At 41.3% G+C, this 21,741-nt stretch overlaps 1 protein-coding gene and 1 long non-coding RNA gene across 2 annotated transcripts; one reads left to right on the top strand and one right to left on the bottom strand.

Moving 5' to 3' along the window:
* Positions 1-631: 631 nt before the first annotated feature.
* LOC146577446 (uncharacterized) lies at positions 632-16,738 on the bottom strand. Its single transcript, XM_085267660.1, has 5 exons — positions 16,485-16,738; positions 6,017-6,077; positions 5,321-5,342; positions 1,851-2,006; positions 632-1,423 (listed from the first exon to the last, which is right to left on the bottom strand). The coding sequence occupies exons 1-5, from the start codon at positions 16,618-16,620 to the stop codon at positions 1,190-1,192; spliced, it is 609 nt and encodes a 202-aa protein (XP_085123786.1). The 5' UTR covers positions 16,621-16,738; the 3' UTR covers positions 632-1,189.
* A 3,442-nt stretch (positions 16,739-20,180) lies between these two features.
* Positions 20,181-21,074, top strand: LOC146577445 (uncharacterized). The gene is made up of 2 exons (XR_014889524.1): positions 20,181-20,256; positions 20,624-21,074. It is a non-coding gene; the product is annotated as an uncharacterized LOC146577445 (long non-coding RNA).
* The last annotated feature ends 667 nt before the right edge of the window (positions 21,075-21,741 follow it).

Genomic DNA, 21,741 nt, shown 5'->3' with positions numbered 1-21,741 from the left:
GTACAGAGTATCTGTATCGGATCAGTATCACCAGATACCACCCTGAATTTTACTTGGTATCGGATCGGAAAGGAAATCAGTGGTATCGCACATCACTACTAAACAGAGCTCCCTGAAAGGCACAGCCAATCACATTGGCCATATTTGTCACATGACGTAGGACTGCAGTAGAGAACGTAATTTAACTCTTTCTGCACCGCTGGGTGAACGAGACGTTGACAGATTGTTTTTTTCTTTCTTTCTATCGGGTTTGTTTTTCTTTTCTCGAAGAGATCAAATTATTGGTGGGGACACGTCCCTCCCGTCCATGCAAAATCTATGCCTTTGCTCACCTGCCTCAGCTCCACCTTCCTCCTCCTTCTCCTCTCAACGGAGGCTCAATACTTTCACTTTCACTTCTCCTCCCTAAACACAGAGGATGCTGGGACTTGTAGTCTTTTCCTTCCGGTTCGGTCTTCCTCTTTGTTTGTTTGTGTTTGTGTTCAAGTTATTTCGATCATGAAGACATAGGGTTGCCAACTCCCTGAGAAATAAATAAGGGGCACCTCGTGGCCAGGGCCGGGCAACCCAGTTGTCTTCACCCTTCCCAGTGTGGTGAATTTTTTAGCTCTTTTTTTTTTGTGTGTGAAATTATTTTTTAACCATTTGACTTGAATTTGATTTAAGTAGATGCATATTCTTTGTGATATGAACACATGGGAAACAAATGATCATTTGGCCATTTATTTTTAGCTCAAAATGACAACATTAACACAGTAAAACAGGTCTCTTTCTTAAACAGAAGCCTGTCATGCTTAACTTTTGAGAATAAAAGTAAATCTTTCTTTAAAAGAACTCTGTCCTGCTTAATTTAAAATTATATAAATTAATAGAAAACAATAGAAGGCACCATTTCCATTGAGAAAAATGGACATTCAAAGTTTGAATTTTTTTTTTTTAAAAGAGCCATGGCTTGAAAAGTGAAAACTGCAGTAATAAAGGCCCCAAGTTGAAAAGTGCCAGAAAAATAAGTTTCACTATGTCCTGAAACTTTACCAGTGCTGGCTTAAAAGAAAGGATGGTACATATTCGAAGAGGTAAACATGTTGTTCCCACATCATAACTGGAAAACTGTTCAATCGTACAGTCTGGTCCTGAAAACCTGGGCCTTCTTTGAAAGGCTGTTCCTTTTGAGCTCCATAACCAGTTTCTATAATATCTCAAAGGTATACTTTTCCAGTGGGTAGGTGAGGTTCAAAGTGTACATTAGTCCAAACAGCATTGCAGCTGCTAGGGTATAGTTATCCAAATCCTGCCAGACTCTCTGGCCTTCAAGGACTATCCTGATGTCCTCAAGGCTGCCATTGCCATCTCTTGACTTTTTGATGTAAATTCCCATGGTTGTTTCCTTATTAGATCGTTGGATAATGGCTTCATCTGTGGCCTAGAAAATGCAGAATTCCAAAATTTAATTAAACAGAACACTGGTCAAAGAACATTATACCAAATCTTATTTTAATCTGTGTCACTATTCCAAAAAATGTTAACATTAACACATTAGGTGAACAAAAAACGGATTCATTACAGCATGTGATTTGAGTCCTCAGAATGCTTAAAAAGGTAATGCATGAAGTGAAATCTCCATGCAAAGAAGCAGAATACTGTCAGAGCATAGAGAGGTGTTCAACTATGAACTCCACACATAGTTCTAATGCAGGTAAAAGAAAAAAAAAGAAAAATAAATGCACCCATGGTAAATTGTGAAAATCCCAGGTGATTTTCAACATACTCCTGGCATAGAGTGACAAGCAGCCTTTTGTTAAAATTATTATTTTCCCTAAAGTGTATACACAAATTAATTTTTTTCTTACCTGGGCCGTGGGCTCCAGAATGTTCTGAAGTCTTCTTCCTATTTGTCCTTCTCGACTTTTCAAGACCTTTATTAGTTTGTCAGATAGCACATCTATCTGCGAGAGTAATCTGGACTGCAGTGGCATGGTGGTAATGCGCTTAAACTCTGCATTTATCTAAAAAGAGAAGTTGTCACATAAAAATGCTGCCAAAATCTCAAATCTCACAAGGTTACATCCACACAAAGTTGTTATTTTATGTCATATTACTATTTATTAGCTATGGGTCCCATGTTTTTTTTGTTTTTTTTTTTGTTGTTTTTTTTGGCCTGTCCCGTTTGGCTCTTTTGCCATCAGAATTGTTGTCTAAAGGCAAAGAAAGATGCCCAACGGATTTACTTTACCAAACTGACCATCCCAGCCTTGCCGTAATGGTCCATTTGATTCACCTTTTATTGTTTATTTTATTTTCACTTACTGAATACGGGACAGACTTGACTGGGGGAAAGAAGGTGTTAAGGTTCAAAATTGAGGAAGGAGAGTACAAACCACCCTTGGTCCAGAAGCTCTTGGTCAAACAATGATTTTTAATGAATACACACGTGTGGGAAGAACACTCTGTGCGCAGACAGCAAGTGGTCTTCGACTTCCTCAAAGCATACACAGATTTTATACCGTCAGGGCTTGATTTACTGACGCCCCTTCATGCGTCACAGACAGGATATATACACATACGTCAATATCAAAACCACAATGACTTTTAACACAGTTTAAAAGAACGTTGTCTTCGTCTCGTCTGGAACACGAGCCCCACATCCTGCCAGACGCTGTTCCTCTTTCCAGAGACAAACATGACCAACTTCTCACCTATAAATGAGTCTACTAATGTGTGTGTGTGTATGTGTTGACCTTACATGCCCTCTCATCTCACCCGTTGCACTTCTGACCTTTTACCAGACCAGAGGCTCATCCTTATGTGTAATAACCTAACTGAAACTATATGTACTATGTTGAATAAATGTTTTAATCAAGAACCTCTACTAAGAGCTTAATAAAAGAATATAAAAGTATAACAGACAATTTGAATAACCTAGTAATTCAAATAGCCTCGTCTAACCTGCTCAGAATAACTTAGACTCTGCTTTCACTTCTGCTTTCCCTTCTGCAAACTCTCTGCAACTTCCTGTCAGCCTGCAACTTATTCTTTCTAAAACACACACACTGTTTAAACCTCTGAATACAATATTAATGCTGCAGATTCTATTATTAATGCAATGGTAATGATGATTATTTAACAATAGCAGTAAAATAATTTCCCTGCTCCACACTCCCTCTCTCGACCTCTGGAACACCAGAGGTCGCAATACATTGTGTCCTCGCTCAGCAAATCAGACAACCTCATGTCATCTAATTGGTCCAGAAATAAACACCCGCTCCCATTCGAGAACACTCCATGTGTAAGCTTAGGTTTCCTTGGTCCCTCTCTTGTGGTCCATCAGGCCTCGGACCTCCAGGATCCTCACCCCCCTGCGGTCACCGAGATCTTCTGCAAAGGAAACAAAACACCTTTCCTGCACCTCCCTAACTTATCATATTTGGGACTTCTGTAATCAAAAGCCTGATCCTAATTATGTTCTTAACTTATTGACCTGTATTTATATATTCTTATATATTCTACTACAAGCTCCAAAAGAAAACAACCACTTTAATCAATTAAGTTTAAGCATATAAGAGAAACAACTCCTGTGTGTTAACACTAACTTCATTTTAACCTCACATTTCCTATGTTATAACCCATTTTGGTATAGCCTTTTTATTTCATTTTGCTCATTTTAATGTAACAATACCTTCTAATTCTAGTTTATCAGATTTAACCAAAATATATGCTTTCCTTCCTCTTTGGTCCTTCTTTAAGTTCAGTTAAAAGCTAAATGAATTTGAGGCCTTTTGCCTGGAATCTATACTGTCATGTGTGTTTCTGGACTCTGTGTCTGTAAGCGCGTGCAATCCTTCAATAAGTTCAATAACTCATATCAAAAATTGCAATATGTATAAAAATCATTTCTATTTATAAACTCTCCCCTTTATCCTAAAAATAAATCTATGTAATATCTGTATGTGTAAGCCTACATTATAACCACTTCTTCTAGAAATCAAAAGAAATCCAACCTGTTCTCCTCCTTCAACCCTCACTAATTTTCCCCAAAGGATATCTTTTTGTCAACGTGTCCCACAATTTCCCTCTAAGATTTGTACACAGCTTTAAAACCCTGGTATTGTATCTTCTAAACAGGATTCAGTTCTTTAATCCTTTAACCTTAACATAAAAATAACTGTTTCAGTTTTACCATACCCAAATGACCAAAAACCCCAAAAAGTCCTAAAATGATCCTAAATTATTAAACAATTATTAAACCCTAAATTCCCCCTTTATTTTGACACATGAAATGTGTCACAATACTATACAAAACTTAAAATGCTCAGTTTTCCCCACTCATGATCCAATCTGTGTCTTACAAATAAACTTAAAACAGAACAATTATCAGTCATGTGTTCCTCCAATTAAGAAAATGATTCCCCTTTAACATTTGGCATTCTCCCAACCATATACTATAATCCCATAATCTAACCCCACTCAATAAAACAGAAATTTTCTCTGGTAAAAGCCAATTGTTTGTCCACATTTATTCATCCACCGTCATCCAGCCACACATTCACATGCAGTCACACCATATATTGCTAATAATGGAGCAAGTGATCAGATTCTCCACCCTCAGCAAAATGAGCTCAGTCATTTTTTATTTTCCACAGGAAAATATTTCTTTATGCTTTTGGACTGGATTGACTCGCATAAAATCCTTTTTACAGGGACTTACGACCTGAATAGTCCCCAGGTAGCTTTCTCCTCAGCCAATTGTAATCTGGAAAGCCCCCTTATATTTGCTCTTCCCGAGAATTTTCAGCGCCGTTATTCACTGTTGCAGACCTGCTTAAAACAAAAATGAGAAAAAATAGAGCTGATTATTTGCTCATGAAAACACAAAACAAAATCACCTGACAGGTTTTCTTTAAGTGCACTGTTACAAAATAATGGGCCCAATTTTAGACATGTCGATGTTTCCTAAAACTCCCTCTATTAAAAACAAAAACAACAACCCAAACCTAACTGACAGAATCAACCCATCACCACAACAACCTCAACAACCTTAAACACACAAGTCTTGCCACCACATAATTTCACCTCCTCAATACACCGAAAGTCTCATTAAAACCACACAATTTGCACACAAAAATCACCCCCTTTAACATACTTAAATTCAGCATAAAACCCCCTTACGACAACATATAATCACTAAACTATAAACTATTTCCTACCCAAATCTGTACTTCTCTTGTCTGCCATGCTTCCTCTTCTGAAAGTCACTTCCTCAGTCACACACACACACACAGGAAGTTCCTTCGTCATCACTCACTCCAGCTAATTTGCATACTGAGTCATCTCTCAATGAGTTGCTGTAACAACAGAAACATATGTTTAAACATTACCAACTCATTAAATCATTTTATTTCTTTCTACAGTGATCACTACTTGATCACTCAGTACGAGAGAGCACTCCTAAGTCACTCTTTTAAAACTACTTTAATCACCGTTTGTTTTCATAACTCACTCCCTTCGTCATATAACTTCTTTGAGTTATTCCTCAGCTTCAAACTCAAGTGTATTTCATTAACCATTCACACCATTCTACCACTCATACAAGTAGCAAGCTGATCTTCATTGCGTATCTTTGTGTTCTAAGCCAGGTTTAATCAGTATCTATACAAATAATCATCATGAGCTTGTCTTGTCTTTATAAGGTTAATGCATTTTCTGTTTGTGTATGTTGCTTTTGCAGTGTGTCAGACTCCTTCATAATTCTCCACTTAAGCCGTCAGTTTCTTTCCCAAATTTACTAACCCTCATTTTGATTTCCCCTTAAATAACAGCATTCCTTGTCCTCAGCCAGAAGTTAGGGCTCCACTTGCCACTTACCCCCTCCGCCTTAGCCCAGCGGCTTTACCCTTGAGGTCCCGTCTTCTTCACTTCATCTCACCAGTGAGTCTGAGCTCACAGGGACTGAGTGAGGCCGAGTAATCGTGACTGTGCCTGCCTTAGGTTGTCCCAGGGTTTCGAGGTGGGATCTTACCCGTCATGGGCTATCCAGCCTTCCATACTCGCCTGATACGGGGACCAAGTGGGCACGGGTGCTATGAGGGGAGGGGAGACACTGGCTCTGGAAATTAAAGGAGTTTAAGCTGCTTCCTTCATTGCATCTTATATTAAACTATCTCACTTCTGATTCTTTCCAAAAATAATTTCACATGTAACGATTTGTGTATGTGTGTTTTCTATTCATTAATGTAATTGTCAGTTATTTTCTCTCTTTATTTTACTTTTTTATCTGTTTGTTTGTGACGTTCTACTTTGGTTCTACTAAATCTTGATGTAAAAACAATACACCCTTATTTCACGCACACACACTCTGCAGACTTCCTCTGTTCACACACTCGCCTATGAGTTATTATTATTAGTTATTTATTATTTTGTTCAAATCACACAGAATCATTCAAATCGAGTACTCACAGCATTCACATCACAACCTTCAACGTGCTCACTTTCAATCCTGCAAGACGCAGAGATGGACATCTCCTTCACCTAACATAAACTAAATTACCATATCAACATACAATTACTGAAATTCAGACTCAAATACACCGTCTGTTTTAATAAAGTCAAAGAGTAAACGGGTGTACCAAGTGTATGTACTTATGCGTTCTTGAACTGAAAGAAAAAGAAACTCAAACTCTTATAACATCACTCATGCCTCTCTCAAATTAAAAACACTTTCAAACTTTAAAACATCCTACTTTACATTACCAAAGAAATACCTCTCACACCTTTATTCCTCATTCAAAACCTTCTAGTCACCGCATTCACACTTAAACTGTGACCAGAGTTGAGGAATGTAACTCAAAACACACTTTCCTAAGAGTATTTTAGACATGCTTGTCATAATCAGAAAGAGCAAGTCAAAAACAAACAAACGAAAAATTGAAACCTCCATTAATTCTCACCGCACACACAAGAAATTGAAAAAATAAACCACACCAGCAACTAATGCTGGAGAAAAGTTACTACTGAAAGTAATGTGTTAGTCTTAAGTATATACAGTGCACTCAATATATTTATATATCTACATCCAAACTCAGTCAATTACTATACATCCACTACGGCAACTCAAAACTTTATTTATAGTCCTCTAATAAACATAAATGGCATCTTAAACACACTCAACAATGTTTGCAGCAGTATTTGTGAAACCAACTGTGGTTTAAACAGTTCACTGCTTACTCATTTGCATTTTCACACTCACACACACTCCGTCTAAAAATAGCTCCAGCATTGCCTCAGACTCCTTTCACACAGAGATCTCTTATTTTATATTACAAAGACATCTTATATTTACAACCACTGTCAGATCTGTCAGCTTTAGCGCCTACACAATTTCGACAAATTTAAAATAACCGCCCAGCGGATAAACTCCCTGAGTTTTTTGCGACCAATTAACCAGTCTCGGTCCCGGACCGTGGCCCGATTTCTATTTCCTTAATAAATTTATAAGCGTTAACCAACCCAAACTTTGCCTGAAGCTCTATTTTTGGCATTACACAGCCAAGGCTTACCCTGAAGTTTTAAGTTAAAGTTACACGCCCGAAGTCCAACTTCTTCTGACCAAAAAAGCGCAGACTACCGTTCCAAACGGTAAGGAGACTCTAACTCCTAGTTATTCTGGAGTGCCCCAAGCTCCACAGTGACCAACTGACTATCCCTCTTCGAGGACAATGCCTAAGCGTCCTTGGCATTGGCAAGCGTTACCTCTGAGCACTGCGCTTCCTAGCAGACTCTAACTGCCGTTCTAGAATAATTTATAATACTTTGAAACAACAATCAACACCCAAAACAAGTGTATGACTGAGGCAGATCGACCCTGATGGACAATGGGGACTCTAACCCACAAAATGACCAACAAAGGTCTGACCTAATGACCAACCGGGACTTTAACCCACAAAATGACCAAATTCCCTACCAAACTACTTGAGACTCTAACTCAATTTCTTTGGGACTTCAACCCAGTATTTAAACTTTTCCTAGCAGACTCTAACTGCTTTAGCAGACTCTAACTGCTTTCATTTCTTCTTGGCAGACTAACTGCTTTAGCAGACTCTAACTGCTTTAACTCATGAGATTTTTCATCAAAATCAAAACAGACATCCACCAGTAATTTCAGTGAGTAGACTTAAATTTTATCATATCCAATTTGGCACACTTTGGAAATAATTCAACAGGTAGTGCCTTACCTTTGGATAAGCCGGCTTATGCCCACTCACTTCGACCACTGGAATTCATGTCTGCCCATCAGACCACCTCAGACCACGAATTTCTCCATCTACACCTCCAATTCTCCCTCCTCAATTACCGGACGAAGCCCCCAAATGTTAAGGTTCAAAATTGAGGAAGGAGAGTACAAACCACCCTTGGTCCAGAAGCTCTTGGTCAAACAATGATTTTTAATGAATACACACGTGTGGGAAGAACACTCTGTGCGCAGACAGCAAGTGGTCTTCGACTTCCTCAAAGCATACACAGATTTTATACCGTCAGGGCTTGATTTACTGACGCCCCTTCATGCGTCACAGACAGGATATATACACATACGTCAATATCAAAACCACAATGACTTTTAACACAGTTTAAAAGAACGTTGTCTTCGTCTCGTCTGGAACACGAGCCCCACATCCTGCCAGACGCTGTTCCTCTTTCCAGAGACAAACATGACCAACTTCTCACCTATAAATGAGTCTACTAATGTGTGTGTGTGTATGTGTTGACCTTACATGCCCTCTCATCTCACCCGTTGCACTTCTGACCTTTTACCAGACCAGAGGCTCATCCTTATGTGTAATAACCTAACTGAAACTATATGTACTATGTTGAATAAATGTTTTAATCAAGAACCTCTACTAAGAGCTTAATAAAAGAATATAAAAGTATAACAGACAATTTGAATAACCTAGTAATTCAAATAGCCTCGTCTAACCTGCTCAGAATAACTTAGACTCTGCTTTCACTTCTGCTTTCCCTTCTGCAAACTCTCTGCAACTTCCTGTCAGCCTGCAACTTATTCTTTCTAAAACACACACACTGTTTAAACCTCTGAATACAATATTAATGCTGCAGATTCTATTATTAATGCAATGGTAATGATGATTATTTAACAATAGCAGTAAAATAATTTCCCTGCTCCACAAAGGGGAGAAAGAAAGAGGGAAAGAGAAACAGCTGAGAAGAGGGACGGGGGAGAAGGGCAAAAGACAAAAACCAACAGAACGGGCAGAGAAAAAAAAATGCATATATCAATCACCTGGATCACCTGCTGAGAAAGAAAAAAGAAAGCAAGCAGAAGAGAACAAGAGTAATAGAATAAACAACATCACAATGATATATGGGAATATGACAGTAAATACTAAATGTTAAACATTATTGTGCAGCACATAAGATCAACAGAACACAGTGTGCTTTGAGGTAGGAGCCAAAAAGGGTGTAGTTTGTGGGTGTGATCACCCGTGTGTACACCTGTGAGCATGGACGCGCTTGTTTTTTGTTTTTTTAAAAGGTTCCTTCATGTAATAATCTGCTAGAGGGTGTGGGGGGGCCACAGCCCCGTCCTCCAGGGCGTGAAGCAGGTGTGGAGGAGATCAAAACTCCAGACATCCAGAGGCCCCCAGAACACAAGAGACCAAGGAAGACCAACAGAGGGGTAGCTGCGCCACTGTCCCGGAAAGAGCTGAGGAGAGTCCCAGATGAGGGCTCACTCAGCAGCCGCGGAGCAGAAGCCAGGGGGAGTTGCAGTGACGCGCCCGTGAGCTCCGCCGGCAGCCAGCTGCGCCTGAGTGACCGAGCCGGGGGCACCCCACCTCCGAAGTGGCCCGAGCGAGCCCCAGGCTCCAGGCCCCGATAAGCGGCCGCCAAAGAGTGAGCCGGTGTGTACCTGGACGCCCATCCCCGGACACAAAGAACCACCAACGCACCGATGTCTGAGGGGGTCCGCCACTGGCAGGGGAAGTGGTGGTAGGGGGAGATAGGCCTCCAAACCTTGGAGGGCCTGAGATGTCCCCAGAGAGGTGGCGCCTGACACCCAACCTGACATATAGACACAGACATACAGGCACACACAGATACAAACATCCATTCCCACCCTCATGCTCTCATATGCACTTACTCCACACTCAACCAACGTGGAGACAGACATAAAGAGACGTTGTACACACGATCACACTCCCCAAGCGTACTCTACAAACCGGGTCTAGGTGCCCCCGCCCCTGGAGGGGGGAACTGCACCCAGACCCAGGTGGTGTTTCCCTTTTCCCTGCGGTGGGGGGAGGCAGACCGCCCCGACTCCGCAGCAGCAGGAAGGCTCCACACTCCAGACCGCAGTCGGACGGCCTACTCCTCCTCCTAGTCCTAGCCCCCCTGCTCCAGCAGGTCGCAGAGAACGGGGGTGAGAGAAGACTCCGAACCTCCCTCCACCCGCTCATTGTAATGTTGATGCATGTGTGTTCTAAGGTGCATTTAAAACCCAGGAGGGCTTGGAGCTACCTGCCAGAGAGCAGCAGGTAAGCGCATGGTCCCTCCTGCTAGCCCTCAATGTCTACGTGTATTTAAAATTGAGAGGTGGGCAACGATGCCAGGGGTGGGGTGTACACCCTGATGGTACTTTGGACTCCGTGTATCGTGCCCACCCCCAAGATCCTATATGTATGTGTAATGAGAGTGTGAGTAATGTGAATGTCTAAGTTGTGGGATAAAATTGAGGCAGAGGCAGCCAGAAGGGGACAGAGGGGGGGGTAGCCTCCTCTGCACCCTGGTGACATACCCCTACTCCAAGGCCCTGCATGTGTGGGTGGTTGTGGTGGAGCGGGAAGAGGGAGGCAGCTGGAGATGGGGAGGGAAGGAAGGGAGGGGCAAGTGACCCCTCCCTGGGGCCAGCTCCCCCGCTGACCCCAGTAGGCACCCCCATACTCCGCGACCCGCCAGGGAAAGTGGGCCCAGGCCCATCCAGACCGGGCCCAGTGCAGCAGCGCCGCCCGGCCCCACAGAGCCCGGGACAGTCCACCCAACCCCACCACAGAGAAAACTGCACCCACCCCACCATCCACTCATCTTCCAGACTACATAAGACAATAAACACCCAGGCTGAGATCTTCCTCCACCTCTCCTGTATCTCCCCCTCCTGCAGAGGCAGCTCCTGAGGAGAGGAAAGCTCCTGCAAGATGTGACAATCTCCCCCACCAGTTGAAGAGCCCCCCAGGTGGCTCGACGCACCGGCGGCACCCTGCTCCAGGGCTGGGCCCCCATGCACCCACCCGCCCACAACCCCGGCAACACACCAACCAGGACCCAAGCCCCCGAGGCCCGGTCCGGGTCCCAGCCCAGAGACGGAGCGCCCCCAGAACCTCACGCCCATCCCGGACCCACCCAGGGGCAGCCAGGCTACCAGGTCAGTAACCCACGTCCGTCAGCACAGACCCTCCCCTAGCCCCGCTGCACGCAGCCGCGAGGAAACAGTCACCGGAGAGCCAACAGAGCCCCTAACCGGACATGACCGCTACCCCGGGTTGAGCCCCCCAAGGAAGATGCCTCCGGGGAACCCCCCGATGCCCTAAGCCTGTCCCTACCCCCACACCAATCACAACAGTGAAGGCGGGACCAAACTATGACCCCCCACCCCCACTAGGTGATGGAGCTGATCAAAGGAGCCCAGAGCAATTGATCTGATGTGGTGGCAGAGGCTGTATCAAGACTAATGTAATCTAATAGATAATTTCTATATTGGTTAGAATTAAGATTATTTTTATTTTTCCAGTTCATGAGGACTGTTTTCTTGGCTATGCATAGGGCAGTGAAAACCATATGGGCGATATTCTTTTCTGAAGTGACATTATCTAAGCTGCCCAACAAACACACTAAGGGGGAAGTTGGAATGTTACATTTCAGACACTTCGATAAGTCTTCACATATCTCGCGCCAAAACTTCTGAACTGGTGGACAGAACCAAAGAGCGTGGATATAATTGTCCGGTGAATTGGTTTGGCAGTGTGAGCAGTTGTTGGTAGACGTAAAGCCCATCTTGAACATCCGATGACCTGTATAGTGCACTCTATGTAATATTTTGTATTGAATTAATTGAAGACTGGGATTTCTAATTAGATGAAAGGTTTTTAAGCAAATCTGAGACCAGAAGTTTAGGTCTAAGTTAACTGATAAATCCGCTTCCCATTTTGCAATAGGAAGTGATATTGATTCATCTGTTTTAGAAAGCATTCTGTATATTTTGGATAGTAATTTGGGGGGTTTAAGAGTAAGAAATTGAACCACACTTGGTGGTGTTTGTAGTTCAACTTGACCCGGTTTAAATTTCTTTTTTACTATGGATTTAATTTGTTGATATTCTAAAATCTTTTCTTGTTGATCCCATATTGTGTAACTAGTCCGTCAAATGAAATAAATTCTGTTCCTTCTAGTATATGTTCTAAATATTTGATTCCTTTATCACTCCAATCTGAAAAGTTTATCATATTATTGTTTTGTAATATGTCAGGGTTGTTCCAGATAGGTGTACGTTTGCATGGGATTAATGAAGACGCCGTCAATTTTAGAAACTCCCACCATGCTGTCAGAGAAGAGCTGATGTTGATGCTTTTAAAGCATTCATGTCGTTGGATGTTTGAGCTGATAAATGGTAGGTCTGAGATCTCTAGATTATTGCAGAGTGCTTGTTCTACATCTAGCCAAGGTTCATCTAAGAGGGTGTGTTTTAGCCATCCTGAGATAAACTGAAGCCTGTTGGCTAAGAAGTAGTGCTGAAAGTTAGGCAGTTCTAGTCCTCCTTTATCCTTGGTCTTTTGTAGTGTTTTTAAGCTTATACGTGGGGGTTTATTTTTCCAAAGGAATTTGGACATACATGAATCTAGAGATCTGAACCAATCTTGTGGCGGTTTAGTTGGGATCATTGAGAATAAATAATTTATTTTTGGTAAGACCATCATTTTTATAGCGGCAACCCTTCCCATGAGTGATATGGGTAGACATTTCCATCTAGCCAGATCATCTTCTACCTTCTTTAAAAGTGGGATATGGTTTAATTTAGTTAAATCTCACAAGGTTACATCCACACAAAGTTGTTATTTTATGTCATATTACTATTTATTAGCTATGGGTCCCATGTTGCTGAGCAGTTCCATAGTTGCCCTTACTTCCATACCACCCAAAGCCTGTTTGCAACCACAGCAGTTGCCTCCTTCTGGGCCATTTTGCAGTTCTGCCAAATGACCCAGAAACTACATCTATTATTGTCATATACACATCAAGGTCTTTCATTAATACTTAGTTCAATTAGTTAATTTGACCTTTCCAGAAAATTTACCTTACAGAATGTGAGATAACATATGCAAATCTTCACTAGTAAATAAAATAATGTTATTAAAACCTTAACTGTAACACCTCTACGTAACAGCGCTAGAGAATTGTTCTGAAGCAACACCAATCTGCCCTTCAGCAGGGATAAGCACCATATATCGATACAGAAAAAATAAATTTAACATATTTATATTGTCATTATTTTTATCTCTTTAAGCCCTCCTCTCAGTCTCTCTATAAATCAGTTAAAACAATTTGGTGTCATGCCCTAAATAAACCGACTTTAGTGAAGACCCCCCCCCCCCCCCCCCCCAACCAACACACACACAGAGCCCACCCCATGGCAAACTAGCTTATTTAACTGTTTAACTAAAACATTTTAGGTACAACCAGGGGCCCGTTCTTCGTACCTCGCTAAGTAAGTTAGCTGGATTTGATTGTTGACGATTTCGCGTGATCTTGGATCGTTCGGTTCCCCGAAGCTCATCCGGGACTTGCTGTCATAGCAACAGAGCCGTAAGCGTAAACCTGCTCGGGAGCAGGTTTACTTTATGTAAACAGGATTAGATCGCGGCCACGCAGGTATGTCCGCTTCATTTATACGAAAGCAACAGCGATATTCCACCACTGTTTCACCATAAATAAATAACATCAATGTAACTAAAGATAATGCAGCACTTGATCCTTGTATTGATGTCACACAGATACATACAGGTCATTTCCTAAAAAAGGGAAATGTACTATTAACATTCTATTACATGTATGTGATTATTACAGATGTAATTCATATTTCAGAGTAGTAATTGTAAATTACTTCGTGTAATCAAGATGAGAGACCACGGCTATAAAAGCGAAGGTGGATTTGGGAAGCCTGTCGCAGCCATGTCCTGTCCGTATACGCGACCAACCCATTGCGGAAGGTGCAAGATTGATAAGGAGAGTCCCCAGAATTCAGCGTATATTGCGGGATAGACAGGATCCTTTAGCTCAGCGCGACAGTGTGCTCATTGAGAGATATCGATATTCCCGTGAGGGTATTATTTACTTAACCAACTTGTTGACGAGGGGGTGCAGGACCACCACCTGTCTTTTTTTCCTCTGCCCTTTTCTTGGTTGCTGTTATGAACAAACTAACAGAGTATTACAGGCCAGTATTACCTTGCCAAGAGACGAAAAGCAATCTAAGAGATAAATATTACCATTCTGCAGAATACTCCTGTATTCCACTTTTACTTGTTCCCATGTTCTTGTGGGTCCTGTTGTGGCTCTAATGTGAAAGGGGATATAATATAACATATTATAATATAATATAATGCCATATGATATTGGACAATATAGTGTCATATGATAGATCTACCCTACCGCCTACTGGTGTTGGCCAGAGGGGCCGATGGCGCGATATGGCAGCCTGGCTACAACCGTAGCTGCTTCCACCAGTGTGTGAATGTGGGAGTGAATGAATAGTGGTATCGTAAAGCGCTTTGGGTGCCTTGGAAAGCGCTATATAAACCCAATCCATTATTATTATTATTATTAAATTACCTACGAGTTTGATTTGTCAGCAACTTTCTGCCAGCCCTCTCTCCTTGCTTTTGCAGCCTTTGCAGTGTTCTCTTGCGTTTTAATTAAACTCTGAAACTCCTGAAATCCCTCACTCATGAGTTCTTGCTCTGCTGCCGGAAAATACCGAGCACGCCCCTTCGACATTTTCGCCGACCAATCAGCGGGTTGCCGATCAATGTTTCTACTATCGATGCGTAGCCCCTTTTACGACACCCAGTGATGTCACATTACTGCGTCCAGCTGTACTAATCGTCAACAGCAGGTGTGTTCGGGGAACCGGATTAGCAAGCTCACGGTTAGCGCGATGGTTTGGTCTTGGATGTGTCATTTGATCTTGGATGTAGTAAGCGACGTACGAAGAACGGGCCCCAGTTAACTAAATGGACACAAGTTTGTTAGTCTGTATTCACTGAGAAAAAACAAGCGAATGTGACTGGGCACACACTGAAAAAAAGCTAATGCACATAATATTGTCTCGCAGCTTAAGCTAGCATTATCGTTAGTTAACTTAAGGAATGACTTGTTTTTTACATTATGTTGCACAACAGCAATTCATGAGAAAAACTTCCCCATCTAATGGATGTTCTCTTCGTGTCCTCTCAAACATGTAGTTTTCAGTTTACCTCTACAAAGTAAAGCTCAGCACCAAACGTAAACGAAGCGAAGACAAAAAATGGCGGACCGCCACAGTGAATTTTCCCTCGCAGAACACACCCGGGGGGGGGGAGTTTCAACAGAAAGCATAACTATTTTCTGTTATTTTGATATGACTGGTTTTAAAAGACTGAACATCCTTCTAAAACAAGTGAAAGGCGTGAGACTTAATTATGTTTATGTTCCGTTATTTGAGGTTATGGATGTTCCTACCACTTAACATTTACCTGATACTACAGTTTAGACCAAAAATATAAATGATTCATGTTGGATATATTTACTGTATTTTTACTAATTTAACAACCTCATCATTGCATTAGTCGCTTTATGCTATAGCATTACGCTTACATTAGCTTGAAGCTCAAGGTCGTCATTTTATTTAATTTCTTTTTCTGGGCTTACAAACAGGACACACAACATTTAGATAACCGTTACACTGAATCTTGGGTCTGTGTTGAGTCTTCCAGCTGCTGACTACAGAAGCTAGATTGACCTTTCAGCATGTTTATAGCGGCTGTGGCTATGTGCTGGTAATGTTACCATGTGTGAGCAGTCACATTGGCAGCAGACACGTTTCAACAAACTAGTCATATCCCAGCCCTACATTAGCTTGTTTAATGGTTAAGACACTGCAGGTACCACCACTTACTACAGACACCGATGCAAGTTTGTAATAGTCTGTTAATTTAGACTGAAAGAATATACAAACAATATTAACTCACATTATATATGTTAATTACTAATTTGCTTATCGCATAATTTCGGTTACCATTAGCTAACTGGAGCCTTACATTAGCCTTTCATGGTTTTCGATAAACAGCCCACATACCTGTAAAATAACAACACCCCAGTAAAAGTCCACATATATAAAGGGTCTACACTCTTTCTCACTGGTGTGTTAGCTTTAAAATCTTATTTACCTTCAAGTGTAAAACTCCAGATGGTAGTAGATTTTCCAAAGCGAGAGACAAAAATGGCGGACAGTGCAGCCGATTTTTCCTTTCCAGGGGGCGGAGCTTGAGGATAAAACACGACTAACTTGTTTCTTTTCAACATGATTTGTTCTAAAAGAATGAATATTCTTAAAGAATATGTGAAAATTAAAAGACAAAAATATGTTTAGATGTGAAATTTAAATTAGTCATGCTGGATATATGAAGTAATTCTATGCAAATTCAACAACCACCCTATTGCATTTTTTTCAGTGTGCTTAACTTTTGAGAATAAAAGTAAATCTTTCTTTAAAAGAACTCTGTCCTGCTTAATTTAAAATTATATAAATTAATAGAAAACAATAGAAAGAAAAATATTCTTGTAACAGTGCACATTTAGTGCATTTAGTGCAATTGGCTTCAGTAGAGGCATTATTTCAGCTTTTGCTCCCATTTGTAAACCCGCTTGAGTACGCATCTTAACTCATCATCATTATTCATCTATGTATTACTTTTATGTATTAGTGATCTATTTGTTGTAATCATCTATCCTTGCAGTTGTCTATTACACAAAATAAATTATATTATCACACTTCTGGCCACATAGCGCTGATATTCACTGCACATGCCCATATTAACCTTAACCAGAGGGTTTAAAAAACAAACCAGTGTTTACATACCATATCTGCTTCTGCCGTGGCCTGGTGGACAAGAAATTGGTTAAGGGTTCCCCGAGCTTTCACGTCCCTCATGTTCTTCATGTGCCCACCACTAGAAGCTGCCTATGGAAAAAGTGCGCCGGCACACAGTGCAGTGCGCTTTATAGGTGTTATGGTGACCTTTTCCAGCCAGGTGTTTCCCTTTTCCCATTCCTCCTGTACTTTTGCAGCCTTTTTTATTTCTCTGAGGGAAACAAACATTTCTCGCTCGTCAGGGTGTCACCGCAGCCGCTCACACTGCTCACGCGCAAACACGTAAACGTCGGTGAAAAAGACGGAGCAGCACGGCTGTGCAGCGTGTGATCTGGACACAAGCGATGGAGACACAACTTGTAGAACTTTGGAAAGCTCATCTGAGCCTTTTCGATGTGGCATCACAAAATGATCACGACCACAACAACCGTGAAAATAGTTGGATTTACATTGCTGCTCAATCACAGCTGCCTGATCAATGTTTTTCATTAGCAATTTAGCAAAGTTGATGGTGGTGGTGTGTCTGTGTGAGTGAAAGACAGAGCGAGCGACAGATTTTCTGTTATAAGCTTCATTTTATGGAGGCACAGTGTGAGCACTCGGGTCGCATCAGAGCATCGGGCGATATAGTGTGAGACCTGCATCGTGACCTACGAACTTATAACCCCTGCGAGCCAATCGTGCAGTTTGAAAATTGCAGTGTCTGCCCAGCTTTAGGTGTACTGTCGTCCGAGACTTGCACCGCAGTGTCGGCATTTGTTTCCCCGTTGGCCAGGGCTGGACTGGGACAAAAACTCAGCCTGGGCATTTTGACTAGAGACCGGCCCCCCAGGTATTAAAGCCATAAAGCCTTTGAATGAAAACAAACGCTGTTGTGACAGTGATGTACAGTCTTGTTGGTATATGTATGATTTCTATACATTTTACATCAGATAAAAAACTTTGGTTGTAAGATTCAGATAATTATTTGTTAAAAGCGAGACATTTTAAATGAGAATAAGAAAGAAAAGTGTTTCTTTGTGCCCCCCTCTCCCTGTTAATGCCCTACCTGCCCCCCTGGCAACACTTTGCTAGACCCGCCCCTGCACAGTTACCAGCTGTCAGTTACATAGAAAAGGATCCTGGTGTAATTTGTCTCTCAGAAACAGTTCATAACTTCAACTCATTCATGTCACCTGAAAGGTAAACCTGTTTCTCCATCACCTGTTCAGCTCTGATGATCCAGTAAGGACATCTCCTGGTTTCATCTTCATGTTTCCCTCTCACCACATATCCAAACTGATATTATGACCAGCAGCTTTTACAGCTGTGGCTCAGCATGAACGTTTGTTTTGGGTTTTTTCTGCCCATGCCTGTGATGCCGCCCCCACCACGCTTTAATCATGGACTGTATTTTAGGTGTTGCATTTCTTCTTGTTAATTGCGTAGAATGATGCACAGAGTGAACCTCAGCCAAGACCAGTGCGCTGGAAAAAACGTGACAGACAGGGAGATTTTATTCCTCAAAGACCATCATCCAGTCGAAGTACTAGTTGCCATGTGGTCAGTATTCACACAACCATTGATTTTATCTCACAACTTGTTTTCACCAAAGAATTTCAGTAAGTAAATATTCTTCGATCTCTTTTCCCCCCCAGTGTCTGCAGATCAGCATCAATGTCCACGTGAAGAACCTAGTTATGTTGCCAGTGTCAACCCAACAAAAGGTACTTTACCTTCTTTTATATGTTGTGATTCCTTTTTTAAAGTTTGCTTTTATATTTGTTGTTATAGTTGAGTTAGGCAGGGCTTTTGTGCAGTCCTAAGAAACATACTGCCTAGAGTGTTTTTCACTTTGTGGAAGAGTTTCTTTATTATTTTCTGTTAGTGTGTGGAACTGAGGTGCTTCGTCAGGAGCTCCTTCAGTTGTTGGAGGATGGAGAAGAGGACGCAGCCATGACTTGTGAGACGTCGTCTGAGGCAGCTGCTACTCACTGGGAGATCAGAAGCATGGTGTCCTTGCAAAAGTGGAAAGAGGCCAGGCCTTGTCTTATAGACAATATGTTAGCTACTCTGGATCCACAGTCACACCGTGTGTGTCAGTGTGGCAAACAAGTAGTTGTGAGGTGTCTGGACTGCCTGCCTCTTCCATTCCTTTGTGCTGACTGTGATATTGCAGTTCACACACGCTTTGTCCTGCACAGCAGAGAGGCAGTAACAGGAGGGTTTTTGAAGCCTTCATCAGAGTTTCACAGGCCAATAGGTACGGTTTTTAAGTCCTATGCATTTCTTGCTATGTACTATGAGTGTGTGCTGTTATTGTATATTTATTGTGTATCAGTTCATTTCTAATTCTTTTTGTATATATTGTGTGTTTTAATGTTAGTTCGGCTGTTGCCTGTGCAAAGGCCAGACTGTGTGTGACTGCCCAGCAGGTAACGTTGAGGTTTCACCCGGTGCAATTGTGGCTCTTGTAACCATAAATGGTAAGTTGCTCTTTTGTCACACACTACATACACAATAGATGTGTTTGCAGGTTTTAGTGCAAATTGTACATTGCTACATTGTTTTGAATTACCCTCGGCCCGCAGTATATGTGGGCACCTGTCAAAGGTCATTTGGATTTACCAGACCGCTTTGAAAACAACATGAAATCTAGTCTAATCTAATCTTATTATGACTGTCCTTGAATATTCTGTTGTTTGTCCTCTACTTAAAAGACTGGCCGAATATCAGCTGATGCCTTCAGTAAAAGTTTCTTGGAGTGGAGTGCTGTAAAGTGTGAAGTGGACAGGATGTGCAAGGAGCCATGCTTTAGCTGCCCTGCCTGCACTCCAGACATGCTCGCCGTGTCAGTTGATGGAAACCGCAAGCTTTATCGCTTTCAATCAAATGCAAGGTACGTTATGCATTGTGGACATAAATCAAATATGGATTTGTACAAAAATTGTATTTTGATGTTTCTTTTCAAACAACTGTCACTGTGTTCGTTCAGCACTTCAGAGCAGGGGAACTTTGAAGGTGTCTTCATTGAAGAAAATGAGGAAGTTGCTGAGTTTGTGAAATACATCCAGAGACACACAAATGATGTAAGATACACATATATATCAGTGCTGTCAGCGTTAATCTTGTTAAAATGACGTTAACGCCATAACCATATACTCATACGTGTGTGTGTGTGTGTGGATACATATTTGGATGGGTGGATATTTATTTTGTTTTTCTCTTGGTGTTGTCGTAATACTATTTACTTGACTTTATCTTAATGCATACTTCATTTTGTCACCATGTGTATTTAACAAAAAAAATGATGCAGTGATAAGTGGAACAAAATTCTTTCTTTCAGATTCAAATGATTCATGTTATGCAACAAATAATGTTTAACACATTAATTTTGAGGAAGCATTTTCACTATCACTCGCAGCTCAATTCACTTTGATTTCCTTTTGTTTCCAGATTCAGATCAATCATGGGAGTGGCTCTTCAGTTTGGTTTCTGTAGCTAACTGACCTGTTCAAATGTGTTAAGGCTTAATAAAGCCAAAGTTCTTACAGGCTACCAGCCAGTGGCAGTCAATAGTAACATTTTATCAGACCCAAAAGTGCAACAAGTAATGCTGTAAAAACAAAAATTAGTAACTTTTAAACTTTTCGTTGCATCTCACTCAAAAATAAAGACCTGCCTTACTACAAACAAAAGCTTGTCAGTCCAACAAACCCCACCCTGTAGTTGCTGTGATGCGTGTTTTCAAGCTATATAACACAGACTATTTGTTTTTCCCTGAGTAAACCAGCAGATGATAGTAACGTGCACGTGAGCCTGGTTGTGAATGTTGTACTTGTCTGAGCAACGCCCAGTAGAAACTGACTGTTAGTCAAACCTGAGTAATTATACAAGTTTGAACTGGTCTAGTTCACTGTGGTTATTTTCCGTGTGAAACTCAAGTGTATTGATTCACTTCCACACACACTTTAATTTGTAGTTCAAATGCATTCTTTGCCTTTGAACATTAAATCTGTTGCAATAATTTGTACAGAGCTGCATGAGATATCAAGACTGTAACAGTTCTCCAAAACCACATTCAAGTTAACGCCTCCATTATTGGGCCACAGTTTGTGTTGATACCTGAATTTTTATTTAGAGAGAAAAAAAAAACAAAAAAACAACTTTTTACCTCAGGCCTGATCAGCTGATTATGACTACATAATGAACAAAACTCAAATCCATTATTGTAAAATGTTTCCAGTTTACTCTTCATGTGAACAACCTGCAAAGATCACAGCTTTCATTAGACCAACATGCCTCAGTGACTCATTAACAGCTTCAACTATCACAATACAAGAAGATGGAACCATGACATGATACTGGAAATGTTTCCGTTTCAGAGTAATTGAAAACCAAGATGCACCCCATGTGAACTGTTGTATTCAAGGATTCATTCAATATATTTCTTACTCAACCAAAATTTCTGTGTTTCTTGAAATTGGCAATAAATGCCATTGAAGCTGGCATTTATTTTCTGTTGAGAAGTTGTTCTCTTGTGTGTTTTCCTGAAATTTGGATTTTGGCTTTTG

This window comes from Mchenga conophoros, linkage group LG3 (assembly GCF_057382185.1).
Source record: "Mchenga conophoros isolate Kocher_MC1m ecotype Shallow Benthic linkage group LG3, M_conophoros_male_GT1.1, whole genome shotgun sequence".
Taxonomy (NCBI): Eukaryota; Metazoa; Chordata; class Actinopteri; order Cichliformes; family Cichlidae; genus Mchenga; species Mchenga conophoros.
This window is presented reverse-complemented; position numbering and strand designations above follow the sequence as displayed.

Coding starts and splice junctions, on each gene's coding strand:
- LOC146577446 (XM_085267660.1), bottom strand. CDS start 16,620: ATGTTGAAAAGAAACAAGTTAGTCGTGTTTTATCCTCAAGCTCCGCCC. Junction 6,078..16,484: donor CTGGAGTTTTACACTTGAAG/GTAAATAAGATT, acceptor CTCCCCTCATAG/CACCCGTGCCCACTTGGTCC. Junction 2,007..5,320: donor ACTCATTGAGAGATGACTCA/GTATGCAAATTA, acceptor TTCTCTTTTTAG/ATAAATGCAGAGTTTAAGCG.